The 26233-nt window shown below is 50.4% G+C and overlaps 1 protein-coding gene across 1 annotated transcript; it reads right to left on the reverse strand.

Moving 5' to 3' along the window:
* Positions 1-4764: 4764 nt before the first annotated feature.
* On the reverse strand, positions 4765-16780 carry Batf3 (basic leucine zipper ATF-like transcription factor 3). Its single transcript, XM_038350231.1, has 3 exons — positions 16648-16780; positions 14396-14500; positions 4765-5230 (listed from the first exon to the last, which is right to left on the reverse strand). Exons 1-3 carry the CDS (start codon positions 16714-16716, stop codon positions 5051-5053), a joined length of 354 nt encoding a protein of 117 aa, XP_038206159.1. The 5' UTR covers positions 16717-16780; the 3' UTR covers positions 4765-5050.
* Between the last annotated feature and the right edge of the window lie 9453 nt (positions 16781-26233).

Below are 26233 nucleotides of genomic sequence, written 5' to 3' on the forward strand. Positions count from 1 at the left end.
AGAGCCCATCAGGGAAGTCCCACTAATGCTCACTGGCGGCAGGCAGACTTCTAGTAAGGGTCACTCTAATGGCAGTGGTGAGGGCAACAGGGAGGCGGGAAGCCACACTCATCTCCCTTGTCCCAACAGACGGGGGGGGGGGGAGGTGGTGACAATTTTAATCTGTTTTCTAATAGCTGTGACCAAATACCTGGCAAGAAGCAACTCAAGAGAGAAGGGTTGCTTTTGGCTCTGTTTAAGAAGGAACAAGGGACCTGGCAGATGGTTTAATGGGCAAAGGTGTCTATGGCCAAGTCCGATGGCCTGACTTCAATCCCTGGCACCCACATGGTGGAAGGGGAGACCTCCACTTGTGCAGAGTGGCATGTATGTACCCCTCCTTCCACAAACAAATAAATGTAAGTTCAAAAGAAAGGCTCTGGCCCATCATGTCGGGGAAGGGACACAGCAGAAGGTGGGGTAGCTGGTGACATCTGCGTCAGGAAGCCCTGATGAACGCTGGTGCTCAGCCTTCTTTCTCCTTTCTCTTCAGCCAGGATCTTGCTGCCACATTTAACGTGGGTCCTCCCACCTCAGTTAACTCAATCTAGAAAGCCCTCCCTGACAAGGACAGAGGTTTGTCCCCCAGATGACTCTAGACCCTGTCAAACTGACAGTGTCATGGTAATGTTTCCGGTTGGGCAGTCCTGAGACTTGACTGCACATTGCAAATTGTGCTGCATTTCTGAGCGTTTCCAACAAAGCTTTGCCCTAAGGGGGCCTCCCAGGTCCAAAACTCTTGAATCACCATCTCCCTCCCTCTGCCCTTTCCCTTCTTCTTCCCCCCCACCTTAAATGCCTTCTTGTGAGGCATAGATGACCCCACCAGGACCTCCTGAGTGTAGGGGAAAGCAGGCACATTAGTGGGTATTGGGGCTGCCCCTTGTCTCTGAGCTCTAGCTGGGGCAAAGCCTACAGTCTCCTGTCAGTAAACAACACCTTGGGATGTGGAGAAAGACACCTGTCATTGGATAAGAGAAGGGAGTTTCAAATCTTTCACTTGTCCATTTAATAGAGTCATTTTTCTTATCAAGGCTCCAGGTCAAAATTGGGTCCTAATTCAGCAACCCTGAGCTGTTCACAGCTAAGCTGGTGCAAAATGTAGCAGGATTTCGGACAGGAAGCTGTGTGGCTGTGTGGGTGTGAGGGACCAGTTTCCTCCCTCTCTGACACTTTCTATGCTTTGGGGACCTTGCTTAGTAACCGCCCTTCCCCCAAGCCCAGGAGACCCTCCTGAGGCCTCTGCTGCAGCAGCTGTGAAGACAACAGGGTGAGTCTCATCTCCCCTAGACACAGGATTGCTTCTAACAGCAAACAGGACTTTCACTTCTTCAGAGTGGAGGTAGCTTGGCGAGGGTTTGGTTTTCAGGACGTCTGTCCTCTCCTGCTTTCTCAGAGAGGATTCAATCCCCCGTGCCCTGGGCTATCCTTGTCTGGGTTCCCGGCCTACCACAGCTCTGCTTAGGGAACAGGCAGAGGCCATCTGGGCCTCCTCAAACTCACGCTCAACCTCAATGACTACTCTGCAGCTGGGAAGGAAGTCTCAAGAGGTCAGAGGCTAATTTGAATACCGTAGTAGACAGAGCAGTTTACACATTGGAACTCAGTGGGTGGATCTGGGAGCCTTAGAAAACAAGCAGCAGAATGTGTAAACTGCCCCTCACAGATGGGCTATCCTCGGCCCCTCACAGATGGGCTAGCCTCAGCCCCTCACAGATGGGCTATCCTCAGCCCCTCGCAGATGGGCTAGCCTCAGCCCCTCGCAGATGGGCTAGCCTCAGCCCCTCACAGATGGGCTATCCTTAACCACAGTCCCTGTCAGCATTCTGCAGCCAGAAGAACACGTCACACTCAGACTCCGGTAATAGGGGTCTGCCTTGCCCAGCTGCTGGGCAGGGACCTTGGCCTGACTCTAGGCACCCACCCAGGAGCACTCTTGAACTAGTGACTTCCTCCTCTTGGGCCTGAGACCCTCATCTGTGAAGTGAAGGGTGGACGGGGTGACTTGAACATCTCTTGTACTTAAAAACACACCATCCTGTGGGAAAGATCTTCACCACCCCACATCGGACAGAGGGCTGATCTCCAAAATATACAAAGAACTCAAGAAAGTGGTCATCAAAAGAACAAATAATCCAATTTTAAAAATAGGGCACAGACCTAAACACAGAATTCTCAAAAGACAAATCTCAAATGGCTGAAAGACACTTAAAGAAATGCTCAACATCCTTAGCCATTAGAGAAATGCAAATCAAAACAACTCTGAGATTCCATCTTACACCTGTAAGAATGGCCAAAATCAAAAACACTGATGACAACTTATGCTGGAGAGGAAGTGGGGAAAAGGGAACACTCCTGCATTGCTGGTGGGAGTGCAAACTGATACAGCCCCTTTGGATATCAGTGTGGCAATTTCTCAGAAAATTAGGAAACAACCTACCTCAAGACCCAGAAATACCACTTTTGGGTATACATCCAAAGGATACTCAATTGTACCACAAGGACATGTGCTCAACTATGTTCACAGCAGCATTATTTGTAATAACCAGAGCCTGGAAACAACCTAAATGCCCCTCGACCAAAGAATGGATAAGAAAAATGTGGAACATTTACACAATGGAGTACTACACAGCAGAAAAAATAATGACATCTTGAATTTGCAGGCAGATGGATGGATCTAGTAAAAAAACCATTCTAAGTGAGGTAACCCAGACCCTGAAAGATAAATATAAATATGTACTCACGCATAAGTGGCTTTTAGACATAAAGCAAAGAAAACCAGCCTACAATTCACAATCCCAGAGAATCTAGACAACAAAGAGAACCCTAAAAGAGACTTACATGGATCTAATCTACATGGGAAGTAGAAAAAGACAAGATCTTCTGAGTAAATTTGGAGCATGGGGACCATGGGAGAGGTTAGAAGGGAAGGGGAAAGGAAGGGAAGGGAGCAGAAAAAAAATATAGCTCAATAAAAACAAACAAACAAACACCATTCTGTGGTTCTCCCAGCAGACATAAACCCCATCTTCTAACACTAGCCTTCTTAGGCCTCATAAAGGAATTATGCAACTTTAGCCTTTGCATGTCATTGGCCAATGGGGGCTGCCTTCCAGGACAGGGGGAATCTCAGGAGTGGCCAATCTCAAGTCCTTTGCCTAGGAAGGTCACAATCTATTCTCTTTCCACTTGTTTTTTCTTTCTCTCCCTTTATTTTTTTTTTAGTGTGTATATGGTACATGTATACATTTTCATGTGTGCCAGCACATGTGCTTTCATGCATGTAGAGGGCAAAGGTCAGCACTGGATGTCCCCTAACATTGCTTACGACCTCGCCCCCATTTTTTCTTCTTTCCCTTTCTTCCCTGCCCCCAAACCCAGGACTCACAGATTGAGCCAGACTGCTAGGCACTGAGGTCCAGGGACCCATCTGTCTCTCCTCAGCTGAGGTCACAGGTGTGCTCCTCAGGCAGCTGGCTTTTCCCACTTACACAGATGCTGAGGGTGGAACACAGGTCCTCGGGCTCGCACGGCAAGTCCTTCCCTGGTTGCGTGACCTCGCCTGCATTGCCTCTCTTCCCTTTTTTCTTCTTTCGTTTTTCTTCTTTAGCATCTACACCAAAGTCCTTTCCTTTCTGGCCCCACTTCCTGTTCCCTTTATAAGACGGCTCCACCTAGCCGGGCAGTGGTGGTGCAGGCCTTTATCCCAGCACTGGAGGCAGAAGCAGGTGGATCTCTGTAGTTCGAGGTCAGCCTGGTCTATAGGGTGAGTTCTAGGAGAGCCAGGGCTACACAGAGAAACCCTGTCTCAAAAAAAAAGCAAGCAAACAAACAAAAAGACAGTGCTGAAGGTCCAAGGAATATGTGAGGATGCAGAGACGGCTCTCCTGAGCCTTTCTCTCACGGCTTTCCTTGGCTTGTTCTGGCATTTCTGCAAAAAGAGTAAGCACTTTGGGGGTGGGAAGTCTGTCTACTGACCCGGTTCTGACTTACAGAATGCCCAAACTGAGCAGTTGGGAGCCCCAACCAGGAACAGAAAATTCTCAGGGCTGGAGAGATGGCTCAGCAGTTAAAAGCACTGGCTACTCTTGCAGAGGACCCAAATTTGGTCCCCAGAACTCACATGGTGGCTCACAACTGCCTGTAACTCCAGTTCCAGGGGATCCAACAGCTTCTTCTGACCTCTGGGAACTCCTGCTATTAACATTGCAGTGTTAGTTTCTGGATGTGAGCATACATCCACTCAGGCACATACATAGAATAAAAATAATTATTTTTTGAAAAGAAGAAAAGAAAAGAAAAACATACCACCAGTGTGGTGTAATTCCAGAGCTTAAAAGCCTACAGCAGGGGGATTTCTGTGAGTTCCAAGCCAGCATGAGATAGAGTAAGATCTTGCTTCAAAAAAAAGTAAAAACAAAAATAGAATTCTACAGCTGAAGCAAGATAAGGTGGACCAGAAAGAAGGCCGGGTAATAAGTGAGACAAGCGTGAGTCACAGCCAGCTCGCCCACTGGGACCAAACTGGGTCAAAGACTTATTGGAAGCCTCGGTGGCAAAGGAAATCCCACAGTCTTACGCTCTGCCATAGCCAAGGGTACTTTCCCATCTGCTATGGATGTGGCTGTCAGGGGACGAACAGCAGAGGGACCTGCCTGCACAGTGTGACGTTTCCAGAGAAGGAACTCTATGTGCTCTCCAGCCCAACGAGTAGGACAAAGGAAACACGGTAACTATCTTTATTATCCAAATTCTAGATGAAAGAGCCTGCCTAAGAACAGGACCGGCTAGCTGCCAACGTGGGTGAGGAGTGATTCCTGCAGGCCGCCTTCTGTGTCCACTGCTCTAGAGCTTAAAGACAGGCTTCCTCCGCATGCATGCTGAGCCTGGGCTGGCCCCAGAGCTCCTTCCTAGGAGGGGCACAGGTACCCCTGGATGCGTGTGCCCAGGGAAACTCTTGGGTGTGCAAACCCAGGTTCTGAGCTGGACAGAAGAGGAGCGAGCTGGGGTGTCATCGTGGCAGACAGCTGGCCACAGGGTCTGGCCGAACCTGCACAAAGTTCATAGGACACAGCAGAGGGCACATCTTCTCATGCTCCTTCAGCGCCTCGCCCAGGTGTCGCAGCTCCTCCTTCAACTTCGAAATCTCCCTGCGCAGGACGGTGTTCTCCTGCTCCAAGCACTCGTACTCCTGTGGGCGATAGAGACTGGTGTGGAGTGCAAGACAGCGGTCCCAGCACTTGGGAGGGAGAGGCGGGAGGGTCGAGAATTCAAGGCCAGCATGGGCTATAGAAGACTCTTCCCTTTTATTCTGAGACAGGGTCTCACTCTGTATCCCGGGCTAGCCTGGTGCTTGCTGTGTGTATCAGGCTCCTTCAAGCTTGTCATCTTCCCGCCCACCTCTCAGGTTACTAGGGTTTCAGATGTGTGCCATGATGTTGGGTCACCCTCGTGTTTACTGGCTTCAGATCTCTGTCTCTCCACAAGAATGAAATGGTCCCAATAGTACGGCTTTCCCTTTTGAAACAACACTACTGGAATATAATTTACATGAAATGTGTCTATATTAAGTACCTGTAATTCAGGGAGCAGTGACAGAAGTATATATACCCCTGTGTTAATATACAAACCATCTCCATCACCCCAAAGTGGTCCCTTCTACCCATTTCCATCAACCCTCATCCCCAACACTACCTGCTTTTTGAAGGTGTCTGGTGGGTTCTTGGCCACCTTACATAACAGTACCTGGAACAGCATGCCATTGGCTGCACTAATAAATGCATGGATGCATGCCTTTGGCTGCACTATTAAATGCATGGATGCATGCCTTTGGCTGCACTATTAAATGCATGGATGCATGCCTTTAGCTGCACTAATAAATACATAGATGCAGGCCTTTGGCTGCACTAATAAATGCATGGACTCAGGCCTTTGGCTGCACTAATAAATGCATGGATGCAGGCCTTTGGCTGCACTAATAAATGCATGGGCGCAGGGCTTTGGCTGTACGAAGTGCATGGACGCATACTGTCCCTTACACACTCTCCTGCTATTTCCTACTGCATCAGGGTGTAGAGATTCAGAACTGGAGGGGATCAAAGAGCTCCTTATTATCTCCCCCAAACCGTGGAGGTACTTCTCACATGCGGGGCCAGTTCACACATCCATCTTGGGCTGGGCACCTCCCCTTCAAGGGACAGTCCCTGTCATTTCTGTGATGCTCTGTCCTCTTTGTAGTGACTGAAAACTCCTCCACATTCGCCCATCGAGCTGGGCTCTGCCTAACGGGGCCGCACAGAATGAATCTAACCTTGCAACCTCAGTTCTTGAAATGATAAGCGAGAGACTCTTCCCTCCCCTCAGATGTTCTCTGAACCTAAATCGTTCTCTCAAGTTCTTTGAGTTCCTTGTGTGGGACTACTAGCCCCTCTGCCCTTCTGACCACCATCCCCGGCATACGCTCCAAGTTACCAGACTCAGAATGCAGTGAACATGCAAGGGAGCATGCAGGGGGCTGACGTAAGGATTGCCTTCCTCATGCTGGACCTCAGCCCCTGGATACGTCCCTGAGTCTGCAGAAAGCCGAGCTCCACGTGCAGGAGCTGCTGTCGCCTCTTGAGTGACTAACAGAGACTGAGGACAGGGCTTCCTGGAGCACTGAGTCCCACTCTGTTCATCCTGAGTCTCCACGGTGTCATCTCATGGACACGTGCGGTCACACAACTTTGTGTCATCCAGGAATTTGATTAGCACTTGTCTCTTAATCCAGGCCATGGATGAAGTCTATGGGGCTTGGCCCATGGCGCTCTATCGATCACCATCAGTGGTCCTCTCTGGACTGAGATGTCTTAAGATATTGCTGAGCCATCATTCCCATTCCTGTCTAGCTCAGTTTGTTTGGTTAGACTGTAACGCAAGCATACCGGACACCTACTGTGCTGAGGACCCCACCTCATTTCCCACCATATCTTCTCAATCACTAATCATCTTTAGTAACCATCAGTTAAGAAGTTAGAGCCCCTAGGACACATGAGCATCCTTGGTTTGCCTGTACAGCGCCCCTCAACCCCACTGCTTTCGTTTTCTCTCTGAGCCTCGCATGAGCTCACCACCTCCAGGAAGGCTTCCCTGATCACAGCACATATAGGTCTCACATTCATTTCTCATTCTGAAGTACACTAATGGATCTCACTTATATTAAGGCCTCTCCAGGAAATCTCTCCAGGGCAGCTGCCTCAGCATCCTCCTTCCTGTAGGCTGTCCTGGGTCAGTATGGCTTCACCAATGCGATGGCCCTCCTTGTGGCCACCTCTAGTTCCTGTGACCTCTAACCTCTAACCAGCTGGATTCCTGGCATCTACATCCAGTGCCCTGCACCTCTTTATGAGGCAGACAGCAGAACCGAATAGTTCCAGTGAGCCATTTTGGTGGATTCTGTTTTCACTGGGTTCCATACTCCAAACCACCTTTCTATAGTTCCTGAGTCTGCAGCAAGATTCCCAGAGCTTCTGAGCTGTCTCTCTGGACTCAGAAGGGAGCCTAAGCCTGACTCCACTCTAAGGTGTGACCACCTCTGCAGACCACTGTTCCGAAAGTTGCCAGAGGGACTCAGGCACAGGAACAGGGGACTGCCATCTCCGAGTGTGTGTGTGTGTGTGTGGTCTCAGTACCTCAGTTGTGTGTGTGTGTGTTTGTGTGTGTGTGTGTGTGTGTGGTCTCAGTACCTCAGTTGTGTGTGTGTTTGTGTGTGTGTGTGCATGTGTGTGTGTGTGTGGTCTCAGTACCTCAGTACCACCCCCTTCCTAGTCTCTTTCCACATATATGCGTTGTGCAAAATGATGGATTTCATCACGATGTGCACCGGGTACCTTGCTCATATCTGTGCTCCACCCCCATCCTCCTCTGCACCCCATGCCTTGCCGCTGGTCCCTTCCTGTTACCCACAGGGACTTTCTTTCCTGGGATTTAAGTTTTATTCTTAAGTAAGCTGAGGGACTTTTACTGATCTGGTGGAATAGGAGGGAAAAATAAAAAGAGAAACACTAAAAACATCCAGGCAGGACTAATAAATAAGAGGCCCTGGGAGGGGAGGAGGAGGTCAGAGAACACCAAAGTGGAAGAAAGGAGCAAAGAACATAACCATCTCTCACTGAGGAGCATGGGACTACAGCTCAGTGTGGAGCATTTGACTGCAGACTGAGAAGTCACCGGTTCAAAACCAGATAGACGCCCTCTGTGACAAGCTTTCTAGTTCAAATAGTTCAAAGTCAGTTTACTGCCCGGGGAGTTTGAGGCTCCTTGGCTAAGGGAGCATCAGAGGGCACTGTGCAGGGCACTGTGCTACCCCCAGCCCCTCCCCCAATTATCTAAGTCACTCTCAAAGCAGAGCCCTCAAAAACATGGGTGGTGGACTGACTACAGATGCCAGGTATGCCTCAAAACTCAGGTTGCTTGAGCTGGGATGCAGCTCAGTTGGTAGAACGCTCGCCTAGCATGCACGAAGCCCTGGGTTCGGTCCCCAGCATCACACTCACAATATATAATGTGGACTTGGTAGCACAGTCCTGAAATCCTAACACTCGAGAGGTAGAGGCAGGAGGATCAGAAGTCCAAGGTCAACCTCGGCTACATACTGAGTCTGATGCCACTGTGGGTTATGCAAGACCCTGTCTCAGAAAAACCTGGTGGGTAACAGGTGCAAGGTAGGAGCGAACTGGTTCCTGCAGGTGCTCTCCGACCTCCTGGTGCCCTCTGACCTACACACATATGCACTGGCACATACACACTCAAATGCACACAATAAAACATGCAATAAAGCTGTGGTCTTCAGCCAGGACATCAGAGGATGTATCGCTGACAAGTGGTAGGTGATCTTGTATATCCAGTGGACAGAGCCAGGGATCTGGCTTCAGGGCCCAGCCCAACCCCCACCCAACACATACAGCAATAAGGCTCAAGGCCAATTGTGCTGAGGTTGAGGTCAGGAAGTCTGGGATCTCTAGGGTCAGAGTCATTTAAGGCAGGGGACACAAATGGGGATGGATGGGATGAGTGACGTGAAGTGACGTGATGGACAGGAGTAAGCAGAGGCGCCAGGAGGACATGGCCACATAGAGAACCCATTTCACAAGTGAGACAGCTACGATCCGAGAGACCCAGAGATCCCATCCCCGGTGTCAAGGTCAACTCCAACTCAGGCATCACCAGCTTTGCCTTCTTTTGGCAGTGTGGGCCCAGAGTTCCCCACAGCAGTTACCAGAATTGAGTTCACAGGGCTCTACAGTTGGTCTGTCCTAAGTTCTAAAGGAAGAGCGTTCCCACCTGAAAAGCAGGCCTATCAGCAAGAACTGTGCAGATTCCGCTTCCAAACCTGTGTGCGCTGTCACCAGAATTCTCTCTGAACACGCCATAGCTGACAACCCCGTGGCAGCACTCACCACATCACATTGCCCAAGCCATCTGTCAGGTTGACATTTAAGGCTCCCGAGGCTGGCACTGTTCCCACCCTCGTCTGACTCAAAATTCTTTCTCAGTCTGACGTCTTTGGGTGCCTGGTCAAATCCGGCCCACTTCTAAGTCAACGTTCAGTGTGGCACAGCCACTCTGTGGCTTCATCTTGGTTTCCATCAGGGAATGCTGACTCAGCCTAACTGTCCAGAAAGAGATGCAGACCCAGGCCTCAGAAGAGGTGTGAACACCGAACACCGAGGGTCACAACTCCTAGGTGCCCATCTTGAGAGTCAGGCCACAGGCTTTGGTAACGGACAACCAGAAAGTGAGGGAAGGAGCCGAGAAACTCGCAAAAGTGGGAGGCCTAGGTATTGGGCTCAGGACAACCAGGCTGAGGGAGGAGCACAGAAGAGAGAAGTGGCCCTTTTGAACAGTCTTGCGCCAAACACCCCCTTTCATGGCATCCTAGAAGAGAAGCACACAGGGCTCTGCTCTGCGCTTCAGGACTGGGAGAGGAGAAGATAAGGAAGCGCCTAGGTCATGGCTCACTCCCCACACAGTATCAGGTTAGTCTCAGCTACTACCAGCTGGCCTCTCACCAGGTGTGAAGTTTCCACGCATGGTGTCCTTTCCTCAACCTAGGTGTGGCCTGGGAGCCCCACAGGTCCCCTGGGCTTTCCAACATAATCTACAGCCGTGTGCCAAGTGTCCTGCATTCCGGTCACTGGGTCTCAGCGACAGTGCCATTTACCCCACTTTCCATCCGTGCCTCACCTCCAGGATGCAGTTACTCAATCAGTGCCCCACTCAACATAAAACATAGATTCTCCGTAGCTATGGAGCCTATGGAAGGAGGCTGGGAGGTGACCGTGAAGGGACTCCCCACAGGGTGTCTTTGGGACCATAGCTGACAGCTTTTGGTTCATGGACGGATACAGCCAACGCAGCCACTGTTCTGACTGACTTTCTCAACAACGCTGGCCCTGCAGAGGTAAGGCGCACAGGTGGTTTCCTCAGCTGTGTGTCAGTCCCAGTGAGGCAGAGAGTGACTAATTCTCTCCTGAGGAAACTGGCTTCAGATCAATTTGCCCTCTTCTGGAAGGGCACAGCTGCCAGGTCACACAGATGTTGGGCAGAAGGACATCTCGGGGCCCGGTGCAAGGGCACACTACCCCTGGCTTTCCAATGGGCAAGGCGGGTGGAAAGGCAGTTCTCCTAAGTTCCTGGTCTGCTTGGTTAAGAGGGTCAGCTACGAGACACTGAGAGAGAACGAATGTTCCCTTTTCATGCCCTTTCTTGGCACTCATAAGGCTATAGGTCATGTGTTGCCTTCTGTGGCAGGAAAGACACCGGCCCCTAAAGATGCTTCCATCCTAATATCTGGGACTTGTGAACAGGAACCTTATTTAACAAAAAGGACTTTGCGGGTGAGAGTACGGAGCATGAAATGGGGGGTATCATCCGAGTGGGTCCAGTGGAATTGGGGGAGTCCTAAGTCAGGAGGGAGAGGAGCAGCTGCCACAATGGGACAGCATTGCTTTGAAGATGGAAGAGCACAAACCAAGCATCAAACTAGGAACTCCCTAGGAGTTGACAAGAACAGGGACGTGGATCCCCTCCAGAGCCTGCAGCGGGAATGTAGCTCTGTCAACATCTCCACGGTAGCACGGTGGAATGCATTTTGGACAGCTCACTGTCAGCACTAGAGGGTCATGAATTTGCTGGAATTCATCACAGGAAACGAAGCCTGTGCTTCCCAAGGACACACACGAGGTCTCTTCTCCCTGTGACTCCACAGCAGAGCTATGCCCAAGGAAGTGCTTCGTTAGTGTTTTGGATTAACTGTGTTTTGTTGCATGAAAAACCTTGTCTAAGACACTTGGTCATGTCTGCACACACGATCACTCAGAGCTTACAGTGGCAATACACCTGACTTGGACTGGGAGTTTCTTGAGAGAAGGGACCAGGCTGTCCAGTGGGCACACATGGCCTGAATACAGGGCTAGGCACTAATGGGGAGTCCCTGGTCCTTAGGAGGCTACTTGGCAACACAAAGCTTTAGGACCTTAGGACCTAAGAACCACGACCTTAGGAACAAGAGGGAAGACGGAGGCGGAAGGTATTGCCATGTTTCTGTGGAGTTTTAAGATCCCATGAAGATGGGGAAGCCCATCAGGAGACCCTGGCCTCCAGGCCTCAGTCTTGCTGCATCCAGCAAAGACTCTGACACTTTGAATGATTGCCAGGCTGTGGTTTCTGTCAGTGAGTCTCAGTTCCCTGGGATACGTGCATTCTAAGCATGTTTGGTTGTGGTGAGGGAGTTTTCAGATATTCTCTCCTCTCTAAGGACTGAATTCCTGAGCTGTCAAAGCCTTGGCCAGCTTTGGGGAAACGTGCATGGCAAGAGAGCAGGGCAGTGCCGCCCGGCAGGAGAGAGCTAGACCGCATCTTAACTCTCACACCAATGGCGCACAGCAAAGAGTAGGGACACCACCCACCCCTCGCCAGTCCTGGCGTGGGATTGTGTAGGTTCACACACACGGGTCAAGGAAAGCAGAGTCATGAGGATAAACGGCAGTGCTATGGCTGAAGGTGCCCCTCAACTGGCTGCCCTGAAAACTTGGTCCCCAAACAGCAATGCTGGGAGGGAGAACCTTTGGGAGATCAGTCACGGATGTTCTGCTCTGATGAATAGATTAAGTCACTAATGGACAGTTGAGCTACAAACAAAGTGGTTGTGTATGGAAGCAAGTTTGATGTCTGGCCTTCCTGCCTCCACCATATGACTACATAGCACAAAGCCCTCACTAGGTGCTGAGCCCAAAGCCCTCACTAGGTGCCGTGCAGATACCAAGTAGATATGGCACTGTGTTTTGAGACTTTTGAGCCTCCAGAACCCTGGGCCAATAGTCTCTCTTTATCAATGACCTAATCTGTGGTATTCAGTAATAGAGAAAACAGACTCAGATAGAGGCTCTTGATGTGAGAGATAAGGAAGATGGTTAAGTTCCACTAGCTACCGTGTGGAGGTAGTGAGAAGAGAAAGTCTCAGGGTGAAGAGACCACATTCTGCCTCGGAAGCGCATGTGAGGAGCTTGCAGCAGAGCCCGGGGGACGCCTAAGTAAAAGTGAAGCCCTGGCTGAACGATGGTAGGACCAGTTCGTAGAGAAACATCCCACTGCAAGATGAGAAAGCAGCAGAGTATCAAACCTTAGTCAACACTAAACTAACATTTAAGAAATAGAGTTGGGTGGTGGCGGTGCACGCCTTTAATCCCAGCACTCGGAGGCAGAGGCAGATGGATCTCTGTGAGTTCGAGGCCTGCCTGAAGTACAGAGCAAGTTTCAGGAGAGCCAGGGCTATTCAGAGAAATTCTGTCTTGAAAAACCAGAGAGAGAGAGAGAGAGAGAGAGAGAGAGAGAGAGAGAGAGAAAGAGAGAGAGAGAGAGAGGAAGAAGGAGGAGGAGAAGGAGGAGGAGGAGGAAGAAGAAGAAGAAGAAGAAGAAGAAGAAGAAGAAGAAGAAGAAGAAGAAGAAGAAGAAGAAGAAGAAGAAGAAGAAGAAGAAGAAGAAGAAGAAGAAGAAGAAAGAAGGAAGGGAGGAGGAAGAGTGGTGGCACAAGCTGCCATCACAACAGTCAGCAGGCTGCGGCAGGACTGAGTCTCTAAAGGCTGGGCTACATAGTGAGACTGTCTCAAAAAAAAAAACTATACCAAACAAACAAAACCAAAAACCAGAGGTAGAAAAGCTTGGCACCAGACATGCAGGCATGTGGAGCAGTAGCTGAGAGTTTATATCTGATCCACAGGTAACAGGCAGCAGGAGAGAGCTAGATGGGAAGGGTGTGGGCTTCTGAAACCTCAAAGCCCACTCCCAGTGACACAGCTCCTCCAACAAGGCCACACCTCCTCATCCTTCCCAAACAGTTCCAACTTCTGGGCATTCTAATGTATGAGCTTATAGGGGCCATTTTCATTCAAACCATACACACAGGATGAAGCAAGAATCTGAAAATTAAAAGCACCAAGAGCCATTTTGTTTAGCTTTTCAATTTTTATTTTTGATTGGGAAAGGGTCCCATGTAGTCTAGGTTGGCCTCAAATTTGCGATGTAGCCAAAAAAAAAAAAAAAAAAAAAAGGGGCCTTGAACTCCTGATCCAAGCAAGTGTCACCTCATCTGCTCCTTTTATTTATTTTTCTTTTTCAGGACAGGGTTTCATTATAAAGCTCTAATGGCCTAGAACTCACTATGTAGAGCCAGGTGACCTCAGACTCAGAAATCAACTTGCCTCTGCCTCCAGAGTGCTGGGATTAAAGGCCTGTAAGGCCTGTATCATCACTGCCCCCAATAATTTTTCCTTTCTTCTTTCTTTCTCTTCTTTTTCTTTTGTCAAAATCACTATAAAGCCAAGGCTGACCTCGAACTTGTGGCTCTCTGCCTCTACACCTGAGTGCTGAGATTACAGGCATGCACCACCGTGCCTGACTTATGTGGTGCCGAGACTCGGACCCAGGGCATCCTTGTGCAGACTAGGCCAGCACTCCACGGAACTGCTTCCCCAGCACTTCAACTATTGTTACTGTCACTTATTGAGACAGTGTTTCTGTAGTTCAAACTGGGTATCCTCCTGCCTCCACCCCCTCCCTCAGTGCCAAGTATAGGCGCATGCCACCATACTCAGCTTCTGTTTGGTTCTATAGTTAGAGAAAATGGAGTGTGGGAAGCACCCAGAGCCTGGGATTGAAGGGAGGAGGACCAGGAATAAAGAAGCAAGACAGTGGGCTGGAAAGACCTAGCACAATCAGATGTGCAGAACCTGTGACAGACACCGTGATGCCATTCCTGGCACCCTCCCCAGGGCACAGGATGGCTGTCCCTGTGGTCCTGCCCTGATCACAGCCTCACCTCATGGAGCTTGTCAGCTTTCTGGGTCTGCTTCTTCCGGCTTCTCTGAGCAGCAACCCGGTTTTTCTCTCTCCTTCGAACCTTCCTGTCATCGTCCTCGGGGCTCTGGGGAGGACATGTGGCAAAGAGACATGCTCAGTCCATTCGGCTGTGCTCCCTGGGCTCTGCCGTTTCACCTGCTGCTGTGGACAGTACCCCCTGAGGCCCCTCGTCGAGGGGCCACCCACTCAGTGCTGGGGCTTTGCTGTATGTCAGGCTCTGCCCCCATCCTGAGACACGTTCAGTGAGACTGTCATTTTAAAAGGGTGCAGCCTGGTGGTGCCAAGTTCGTGCAGGATATGTGAGGCCCTGTGTTCCATACCCAGGACCACAAAAAAAAAGTACGAAGAGATGAGGAATAAGAAACTCAGGTTAGGGAAGTTCTCCAGGTATCACGGCCGGCATGGCTGTGAGTGGGAAGTGGAACTCAGGTCTGCTGGTCTCCAAACCAACGTTCACAAACCTCTACCCCACAGGGCGTTTGCCTGGAAGAGCTGTAGAGGCACTGCTCATCTGAGAGAGGGAAAGACCGGGGTACCTGCTCTCTGGAACATTCTGCACAGCTTTTATACTGCCATACACTGGCAAGTCCTTTTGAAACCGTGCAGACCAGAACCACACATTTATTACTAATTGCGACCACTCAGCCCTACCAGGGCTCGGAATATCTGGACCACCAAGGACGATATGCTGCCTTGGACAATGGTTGACATTTTCTTTCAGAGGTCAGGGTTATTCCAAATGCAAATTCTTCATGAAGTGGCATGAAATGGTACAGGCAGAAAAATGCACCTACCACAGCGAGAGCTTATTTAGCGGAAAGGGTTTGCCTTCCAGAACTGCCTTGGAACCACCAGGGGAGAGAAAAAAAATATCCTTCAAGACTGGGTCCAAAAGGTGTCTAGAGGGGAAGGGAACTCAGTGATGGTGCTCACATCCAACCTGTGTGAGGCTCAGGGTGTAATCCCTGGCACAGGTAAGAAGAGACAGCATACACACAAGGGGAGTGGCAGCATGGAGATACTGTTCAGGAAAACACGGAAGGGTCTTGAATTTTGTCTTCTAGAAGTAGTCTCTTTTTTCTTTTTTTAACAGAATTTCATATAGCCCAGATTGGCCCTCAACACCACACCTTCCCCGTGCCTCCCTATCTCTGGGATCATAGGCCTGCATCTCTGCGTCCAGCAATGCAAAGAGCCTTGATACATTAAGGGGACAGGCTGCTTAAACGAAAGAGCTTCAGCTCTGTGCCCTTGCAGATCCTACCATAAACCCAACTCACCCATTCTTCCAGTGTATTACTAGGAACTTGCCACATACTCAGAACTCTGCTAGGCCCCGGGGACAGCTGTCCCCAACAGTGGCAGATGAGGCTGGCCTGAGATACACTGACCTCGCTCGTGCTTAACAGGAAATAATACCTCGTTATTCTCCAAAGCCAACAGGTCTCGGGGCAGGGGACAGCCTGCCTTCTGTCCTCAGGATCTGTCACTGCAAACTATCCCAGGTGGCTACACCTGCCCACTCAGCAGAAATCTTGAATGGAGACACAAATCCTCCTTGGCTCACCTAATCTGTGCAAATACCCTCAGGAGTTGATGCTATAGGGTTCAACTTACAGATAGGGAAACTGAGGCCCGGAGAGGTGAAGCAAATGGTACAAGGCGACTTCACCTAGGTCCCTCAGACTTCAGGGTCACCCTGGGACACTACAGGTGAAGCATAGAATTGGGAGGCGGGGGACTAGGAAAGATAAAATCAACTGTTGCTAACGCAACTAGCTGGCTAAGAAGTGTCCCAATAGCTGTCTCAACTTCTTGTGGTGTAGCTGTGAAAGCTGGGGACAACAGAGGGGGCTGACCGAATGGGATCGAGGAGTTTCCACTCGCGCTGGGGGTGGAGTCTGCCCACTAGAGGCACAACCTCACACCCGCAGGCTGACCGGTCCCACGGTCCCTCGTTCCCCATGCGAACCTTAGCGGGTGGGTTGGATACAGGGACGAACCGCCCCTTTGGGCTGAATTCCCAGTATCCGAGCTCCGGCCCCCTCCCTCCAGCGCGGGCAGCGGGCAAGAACGCAGTGGCCCCTGGCAGCGCGGACCCACGTGTCTTCCCAGTCTTCCCAGGCGGCCGGGGCGCACGGCGGGGAAGCACGTCAAGCGGTACCCTCACCCTCGACTCCCCTCCCCGTACCCGGCCCCCGTGTCCACTACCTGCGGCTGGTTCCCAGGAGCTGCCACACTCCTCTGCAGGACGCTGCCCGCCGGGGGCCCTTGCGACATGCCGCGCGCTCACCACACGGGGCGCCCTGAACGCGGGGCTCTGCTACCCGCGCTTCGCCCGCATCCCCGCACCTGCCGCCCCGCCCCGCCGCTTCCCGCTCTCCCGGCTCCGCCGCGCCCGCCTCCCCACCCCGCGCGTCCCGTCCTGTCCCGTCTCCGCCCCCTGCTCCTACCCCGCCCCCGTTTCCTCCTCTCCCCGCCCCCTCGCCGCACCTCGGGGTCCAGGATCCCACCCAAGTTGCTGTTTTCCGCTAGGGGCCCCCCCGCACTTCGTGGAAGTCACGTGGCAGCCCCGAAGCCCACCCACAGGAGGGCGCGCCGAGTGGGTGGGGACGGGGTGCTGGCGAGGCAGGAGGACAGGGGTCCTCCGGCCGCTCTCGGGGAGTTCCGGTGAGAAGCACGAGTGTGTGGCTTCCCTGTCCCAGCGCGGGTCACCGGCGATAGGGGACTTTCTTCCGGGCGACGCGGCACCTGGACCGCTCTCACTCCCTCCGCAATACCCGGGCAACGGGCGCCCTAGGGCTTCTAGACCGCAGCCTCGCTGCCTCGTCCCGTTCACTAGGAGGGAGGGGGCGGGGTGACTCGGAAGGTGAATTCTGATGGGGGGTGGGGAGGGGGAAGAGGAGGTCGTGAGCCAAAACCAATGAAAGGCGTCCCAAGAATGTATCTGCCATGCTAGACGGCTCTCCTCGCTCATTCGGGGATCTAGGCAGACCATTATAAGGTTTCATGGACCAGATACTATTGCTTCTTCATTAAGGAGGCACCTGGCAAAAGACTAAGATACAAGGTTGCTATGTTCATGCCAGACCAGGTACAGAGGCATAGCGCATCCCCCTTCACCTGCCTGCCAGTTTTAAAAATGCGAAGTCAAGATGATTGTGCCCAGCAAATAAAATAAACACACACACATACACACACACACACACACACACACACAAAACCTAGCGGTTGCAGGTTTGTGGTCTGCGCCTAGGGGAGGAAAGCTAACCGCGAGCTGGTGGTGGGTGGGAACCAGACAAGAGGGGCCTTCCTAGGGTGTTCATTTTGGCCTTCTGATTTTTGGGCAGTAGGCGAGGTGGCCTTTCTGATTCCCAGGCCAGTGTGCATGGGTCTCTGCCAGGATCTAAGAGAAGCTCGCTTGAACCTGGCTGCCTGGCTTCCAGCATGAGAGATATGTGTTAGTAGGTCAGAGGGCAGATAGTGTCCACGTACCTCACCTCACCAGCAGAGCCACACTCCATGCTGGGTGTTCTGCCAAGATTTCAGCTTTGACCCCCCTTCCATCAACAATATTGTGTTTGGGGGGTGGGGAGACAGACAGACACAGAGACACACAGAGACAGTTACATCTCACACGGTGTACAGGAGAGTACACGGCACAGCTTTGTGTAAGGGGTTCTTGAAAATGTAAAGTGACTCTATTGAGTGTTGGTGGTTCAAGCCTCCAGATCCTCCGCTCAGAAGGCTGAGGCAGGGTTTCTGTGAGTTCAAAGCTAGCCTGGGCTAAACTTTAGGCTAGCTAAAGAAACATATCAAGACAAGATCTCAAAACAGTAAAAGACTAGTAAAATAAGCAACTTCTTGGGCAAATGGCCGTAACTTTCAGAAGCTTCATTCTCACATGTTTAAGAATGGGGGAAATTCCTGGACATATTGCCCCCCCCACAAGCTTTCATTCTAGCCATGGCCCCTTTCCTGTTCTTGCTAAGCTACACCACATTCTAAGTCCTCTGGGGATGCTCCTCAGAGCCTGGGGCTTGTATCCGGAGAGTCTACTGATGTGAGCGCTCTTTGTAGACCAGGCTGGCCTCGAATTCACAGAGATCCGCCTGCCTCTGCCTCCGAGTGCTGAGATTAAAGGCGTGCGCCACCACTGCCCAGCATTGTATCTGTTTATTTATTCTCATAATACTATTATAGTGCTAAGCTCATTTGCCGCGCCAGAATGCCAACCCTTTTCTGACCAGACCTATAATATATATCAAGTTCCAGGCCAGTCAGAGCTACCTAGTGAAACCCTAAAAAAAAATCTGGGTGTGGTAGCACAGGCCTTTATTCCTCACACTTGGAAGGCAGAAGCAGATGGATCTCTGTGAGTTTGAAACCAGCCTGGTCTACATAGTGAGTTCCAGGACAGCCAGGGCTACAAAATAGACAGACCCTGTCTCAGAAAACCTAATAAATAAATAAATAAATAAATAAATAAATAGATAGGAGAGAAGGAGGAAAAGCAAATAAATGTCTCAAATATCTGTTTTTAAAAATGTATTTTTCCCTTGAACTGGGAAGACACATGGCATGTATGTCCGCATCCTAGTTATGCTAAGATGACCCCGATTTCATCCCTGGGGAGTGAGGGTGCCATAGGTCAGAGCTGGATGAGGGGGTGCCGAAGGTCCCAGCTGGGTAAGGTCTGAGCTGGGTGTTTTGGTGATTCACTTCACAAGAAGACGGTTCTGTCCAATACCAAGCGGCTTAGCTGCCTGAAAGTCCCGTGAGCCGTTCCGCTCCCTCCTACTGTTCTCTTTGGGAACTGTACCTTCTGCTAAGTGTCCTGTCATGGCTTTTCTCAGAAGACAATCCTGTGGGCTTCTGGGGAGACTCCGGGAGAGAACCCCAGGGGTAGAGAGACCTGCTGCATTCACCAGAGACTGGCCACTGTGTGTCAGCCACACCTCGGGGGACACACCGTCCAGCTAGTCAGACATAAACACCATGGAGTACTTCAGACGTGGTCTGCCCCGTGATGATGCAGAAAAGCAAGGGTGGCAGAGAGGGTGCACTGGAAGTAGACATGTGTGTTTCAAAACAGGGAGCTCAAGCAAGGCTCCTGTGCAGGGCTGTGGGGACACCTGGAGGACAACACATAAATAAGCAAAGGCCTTGTGGAAGGGCCTGGCCATTGAAGAAACCGCAGAGACTCCTGGGTCTGGAGTGGCCTAGCGAGAGGTGGGCAACCGGCCCTGATGAGCTCAGAAAGGCAGTGAAAGCCCTTCACCCAGGGTGGCTTTGTATTTGGAGTAAGGTGGAGAGCTCGGGGCGTCTGGGCAGAGGTATGACGGGAACAGACTTCAGATGTTATGGGGTCAAGTTTGTCACCTCACAAAATAGTGCCACCAAGTGGAGCTCCAGCATCTGAAACAGGAGCCTGTGGGTGTCCTTCCAAACCGGGACAGTAACACTCGCAATGGGATTTTTAAATCCTAGGAACAAATGGAAGACAACGAGGTGAGGACCAGGATCCGAGAAAGCTGGGGTAGGGTTGGGAAGACAGTGGAGGCCAAGGCCGGGCTGCAGGGAGTATGCTGAATGGGAGGTTCCTGGTGCCTAACTACCACAGGCCATACACAGGGCCGTACCTGTGTGTTTGCCTGGTGACATGTGTTCATGAATACATTGGTCACTTTTGTCACACAGCAAACAAAATGTCCATCAGGACAACCTAAGGGACCTGGGGAAATGACACAGTGGTTCAAGCAAGAGGCAAACCATGGTGTTGTGGGAATTTGACCATTCGATCTAACGACCAATGGAATGGAATGGGTAGCCCCATGGGCGGGGTCTTCTCTGAGGATGCCTGACCCTCTGAGAAGGGAGGACGGTCCATCTTAGATTCCCAGAATCCTTGTAAATTCGGAATGAGTGTGGTGGTCTGCCTGAGGTCCAGTCTTCTGAGGCAGAGATGGAGAACAAGCAGGCTAGTGAGACTAGCCATCTCACTCAGGGAAAGAGTGTGACCAAGATTGATTCTCTACATCAACCTCAGGCCTTCACATGCACCCACACATGTGTGCCCCACACATGAAAACATGTATACACACACACACGTGCACACCACAAACACTGACCAGAAAATGGAATAAGGAAAGGAGAAAACAGTAAGGAGGGTAGACTTGTTTTGGTCTCCGAGTTCCAGAGGCCCCAGTCAGTCATGCCTCAGAAGATATAGAACAGTTCCTGCCACGGACTGGTCACATCACTTCAGAGAACACCAACCTGAACCTAGGGCGGGGCACAGCTTTCAACGCCCTGGCCCTAAGTTCCATAGCATCTCAACGTAGCGCCACCTACTGGGGAAATCATTCATAGCAGGAGCCTGTGGGGGATCATTTCCAATGGTTAACATAGCTGTAAAATGAGATCTTTAAACCACAGATAGGTAAGACCATTGTTTCTTTTCAACTCACTATTCCTTAGCCTCCTAGAGTCTACAGGTGTCGAGGTGACTGCAAGCATCCGAGGGACCCCAGAAAAGAAAGGCTTAACCAGGGAAGTCTATACATGGAGATCTATGAATGTGATTTACAGACACTTTCGTTCGTGTAGAGACAGGTTTTTTTTTTACGACCTCCAGGAATATTTCCACTATCCTCTGTGCTAAACTGTGCAACAGCGTATGTTCTGTAAGACAAAAACACCTCCCACACATCCCAGCACCAGAATTGTGTGGGCGCTGGAGGGGAAGTCAGATTTGAACCAAACGCCCCAAGCATCCAGTCTGAAAATTCTGTGTCATCAAATAGAAATCTTAGTTAAGTGTCAGAGTCCTTCTTGTTTACAGAGATTGCTCTTACAGGGCTTTAACACAAACAGCACACACGAGCGTGAAGCCCTTCCTGGTGTTCTCATGTGTTTCTTGTTAACACAAGTGATACTTCACCAAGTTTAAATATGACTTAACCTTTTTATTACGATTTAAAGTGAATGAATGTTTTGCTTGCATGTGTGTCTGTGCCTGGTGCTCGTGAAGGCCAGAACAGGCCATTGGATCCTCTGAACCTGGAGTTACAGGTGGTTGTGAGCCACCACATGGTTGCTGGGAATCAAACCTGCCCCTTGGAAAAATCAGCCAGTGCTCTTGGCTGTTGTATGGAGCGGGCGGGCTGCTTGTTGTCCCCAGCCACCCAAGAGGAGTGTGGGCCCTTTGTTCCCTCCTGCTTGGCTAGCTTATACCCGAAATAATCACACAGAAATTGTATTAATTAAATTACTGCCTGGCCTCTTATTGGCTAACTCTCACATCTTGATTAACCCATTTCTATTAAATCTGTGTATCACCACATGACTGTGGCTTACCGGCAAGATTCTAACTTATGACTGTCTCAGGCCAGAAATTCATGGCATCTGCCACTCTGCCCTTCTTCCTAGAATTCTGTTCTTTCTTCCTCGTCTACCTGAGATTCTCCCTATCAACTAGGCCAAGGCAGTTTCTTTAATAACCAATTAAAGCAACACAAATACAGAAGGACCTCCTACACCACTTGGCTGGTGAGCCATCTCTCCAGTCCCTTGAATATGATATTTTAACTGTGATTTGGAAGTACATTAGACTATTTCAGAAAACAAGTTAACAGAGGTAGACTCCTAATCTGTCTGTGCATTTCTGACAGACATAACATGTGTCCTTAAATTGCTTACATATTAAAGAACTGGAAAATTTTAAATGTGTGAAACCAAGGAAATGTAAAACAGACAACCGGAGGGAATTACAATCAGTAGACATGTCATAGCCATAGACCAGTTATGAGAAATCTCAGATTATGCAAGAGCAAACTGTTCATTTAGAGAAGATCAAAGATGATTGGCTGTTGGATGGTCCAGTTGCAAGGAAGAGTGGGCTGTAAAAACACAAGGGCACTCACAGTTCTCCCTGCTGTCACCCGGAGCCCTCTCGGGTGAGGAAAACACCCTGCCTAAAAGCCACTGTCCCGGGGACACCAGTGACTAAACACCAGTTCTAAGAACGTCAACATGAGTCACAGGAAAAGAAACCATGAAATGTCCTGATAATTACAACTTAGATATTTAAAAAAAATGAACATGGACTTTTCCAAGTCTGCCAACTTTTACAAATAACATGATGTTTCCTCCACACACACACATGACATTATTCTACACACACACACACACACACACACACAGAGAGAGAGAGAGAGAGAGAGAGAGAGAGAGAGAGAGAGGAGAGAGAGAGAGTCTTCTGGAGTATAAAAATTATCTGGATAGTTATTAAATTATCATGCAATTACATGGGCTGAATTATCTTTTTAGTCTTTGTGGAATGAATCTGTTGTACATAGAAACAAAGCAACTAGTTAGAAATGGATAAGAAGCCACAGCAGAAATACCAGGAAGTTATTAAATACACAGGGTTTTCTTGATTTTAGGGATTTGTCATCTCTTTAAATTTATGATGAGCTGTGCCTTTTTAATTTTTATCCTCTATTAAAATTTCTAGGCTTTTTTCTCTTGCGCGTATGTCTGTGCACCATGTGCATGCCTGGTAGTTAGAAGAGGCATCATATCTCTGGGAGCTGGAGTTACAGATGGTTGTGAGCCCCTGTCCAGACCCCGCCATGTGGGTGCTGGGAACTGAACCCAGGTCCCCCAGAAGAGCAGCCAGTGCTCCTAGCCTCTGAGCCATCTCCCCAGCAATCCCGTCAGCTGGGTTCCACATCCTTGCTGATTTTGCTGTCCTGTTAATCATGTTTATTTTCCCGGTTTGGCAAACTCACATTTCATTCCCCTGTCGTTTTAATTTGCTTTTCCATAAATTTTAGCAAAACTGATCATGGAATTTAACATTCTCTTCCTCCCCGATTGTACTTCTCCAAACATGTAGCTGAAGGTTTTCCCAGTATCCAAGGCTATGGGAACATGTCCATATGTTCGTGTTCTGTGTTCACATGTGTGCACTTGCATGTGGAACCCAGAGAGATAAACCTCAGATGTCATTCCTCAGGTACCTTTGACTTTTTGTGGGGGGTGGCAGAATTCTCAGTTTCCTGGAATTCACCAAGTAGTCCAGACTGTCTGGCCATTGAGCCCCAGGTATCCTCCTGTCTCAACCTCCTTAGTTGATGGGATTACAGATTTAAGTCATCCTGGCTCTTTAAGGTAGGTGCTGGAGATCAGACTCTTTCTTGCAAGGCAAGCACTTATTCAACAAAGGAGCCTCTCCAGCCATTGCTACTCAGGCCTAATCCTTTAAATGAACTCTGCTCCAGCTTTACTTTGGGGCTTGTTTCCGCAGGAGCCTCGCGGATGCAGCCCAGCTTAGAAAACCAGACTGTGTCTCACTCTGGCATGGTGCAATGACACACAGGTAAAAAGTCCTCATTTCCTGATCTGTAGATTTGTAACCATCTAAGGCCTCTCTCTGCGGTGTACTTCGGGTCTTCCTAATTCATATGTGCCTATGCCCCACCATGCTGCAGTTCACAGTGCAGATGCTGCAGTTTTTCACGATTACTTTTTTTTGTTTGTTTTTGTTTTTGTTTTTCGAGACAGGGTTTCTCTGTGGCTTTGGCGCCTGTCCTGGAACTAGCTCTTGTAGACCAGGCTGGTCTCGAACTCACAGAGATCCGCCTGCCTCTGCCTCCCGAGTGCTGGGATTAAAGGCGTGCGCCACCACCGCCCGGCTTCACGATTACTTTTGGCCCCACAGGCTCTTCAAATGTATTTCCTCTTACTCTCCCCTCAGTGGAAGCAGCAAGGCACCAGCCCCTCTATCTGCCAAGAACCGTCAGAGAACTGAACCGCCCGGTCTTGGACGCTCCACCAAGGTCTCTCTTGGTGTTTGAGCCCCATTTTCCAGGCCACCGAGGTCTCTCCTTGCTCTTTGAGCCCTGTTTTCCAGGCTGGCTGTTTCTGTGACTCAGGCGTTGCAGCAGTGGCCTGTTTTTCCCAATAATCACACTTTCCTGGGCTATTAGAAACTGGCCTCTCTGAAAGCCAGGCACTCGCCCTCTCTGACCTGGTTTAGGATCATCTTGTGGCCAGTTCTTGCTAAGCCTTACAGCCTGTGACTGAAGCGTGGACTTCCTATAAGAGCCGCAGAGAACCACACAAGCAGTTCCCAGAACTGGCCAGTTTCTCAGTGAATGGGGGATCAAGAAGGAAAAGCAATATAGATTTCCTGTTTCCAGCCAGGGCTCCTCCTAGCCATCCTGGAAAGCCTGGTTACAAAGGACAGGACAGGGCCCATGGGCTCCTGGGATGGGTGCCTAACAAGGGACATGTCTGGGGACCACATTCTTAGAGAGCTCTGGCTACCAGCTGGGGTCGTAGCTCGGTTGGGAAAAGGCTTGTCTAGTGTCCTAATTTCCTTCCTGTTGCTCTGATAAAACACTGACTAAAAATAACTCGGGAGGAGAGGCTTTACTTCATCTTATTCGGTTCATCACTGAGGGAAGCCAAGGCAGGAACCTGGGGGTGGGAACTGAAGCAGAAACCTTGAGGAACCCTGCTTACCGGCCTGCTCAGCCTGGTTTCTTGTAGCACCCAGGACCTCCTGCCCAGGGCGGCACCACCCACAGTGAGCTGGTCCCGCCCACATCAATCATTAATTGAGAAAATGACCTGCAGGTTTGCCCACCAGCCAATCTGATGGGGGCGATTCCTCAACTGAGGGTCCCCCCTCTTCTCACGTGACCCTAGTTTGTATCAGACTGACAAGGATCAAGCAGCCCAGCTGACATGCTCTCATCCCTGGGTTCTGTCCTCAGTACAGCATAAGCCAACTGCGGCACATCCCTGCCTGCCGATGACAGTCATGACAAGGGCTTCAGAGTCATTCTCAGCTACCCCACCCCCAAAGAAACTCTGGTTCCTTAGGGGCAGCTTGGAAGCTCCAGGAAGCTGAAGTTCATTTGCTCCCTCCTGCTTCCTCATTTCTTTGCGAGCCACTTCTAAATGTAGCGCCACTGGGTACCAGAGAAGCTAAGGGATACAGCCGTGGCTGCTCGGGGCCTCAAACTGAATCCCGCCGGAGTAGCTGGGAGGCTGTGTGCACAGAGCCCTGGCAGTGCGGACAATGTGGATGGGACACCTGGTGGGAGCCCAGCCTTTGCTGAGGCACCTGATTGTCCCAAGTGGCCTCCCAGATTTTGTGGAAGGGGATTCATTCATCTCTATTATTGTCTGGCTCTTGGGTCTCTGGATTTTATTTTACTTCCTTATTTTACTCTACCTAGCTCACACCTCCTTCCCAAAACCACAGTGAGCTTTTTGTGTCCTCCCACTATTCAAGAGGATCTTGAAACCACCTCTGCTAGGAGGTCCTCCTTGACCAGCCTGAACAGGAGGCCCTCTAGGCGCCGCATGCAAAACCAAGGCCTCCTAGAGCGTCCTGTTTCCACAGAACGTAAACTCTGCAGTTTCCCTACCAGCTCATTGTGTGTCTCAAGTGGATTACAAAAGGCCCTGATCATAGAGATGGCACACGACTGGTTATGGAATGACCCAGCATATCAGACCGGCGAGGCTGCTACTGCAGACATGACTGCACACATATCTGCGGACATGTCCAGCGGGCTGCTGCTCACGTGTGCAGCATGTGTGCTTACCTCATGTTCGTTCAACGGGGGTCTACATAGGGATCAACGGGAGTCAGGCGTTAAGTGTGGGGGATGGAGTCTCAGTGAAACCTCGGGGGCTTTATTTGGTGTTTGTTATTTTGAGACAAGTCTCACTAGGCAGCACAGTCTGGCTTCAAACTTCTGACCTCTCTGCCTTA

The sequence above is a fragment of the Arvicola amphibius genome, chromosome 12, assembly GCF_903992535.2.
Source record: "Arvicola amphibius chromosome 12, mArvAmp1.2, whole genome shotgun sequence".
Classification (NCBI taxonomy): domain Eukaryota; kingdom Metazoa; phylum Chordata; class Mammalia; order Rodentia; family Cricetidae; genus Arvicola; species Arvicola amphibius.

Bases quoted from the DNA above. Each gene is read 5' to 3' on its own strand.
- Batf3 (XM_038350231.1), bottom strand. From the start codon at position 16,716: ATGTCGCAAGGGCCCCCGGCGGGCAGCGTCCTGCAGAGGAGTGTGGCA. The intron at 14,501-16,647 runs GTAGTGGACACG...TGTCCTCCCCAG, and splicing joins CTCCTGGGAACCAGCCGCAG to AGCCCCGAGGACGATGACAG. The intron at 5,231-14,395 runs GTGAGGCTGTGA...TATCGCCCACAG, and splicing joins AAGCTGACAAGCTCCATGAG to GAGTACGAGTGCTTGGAGCA.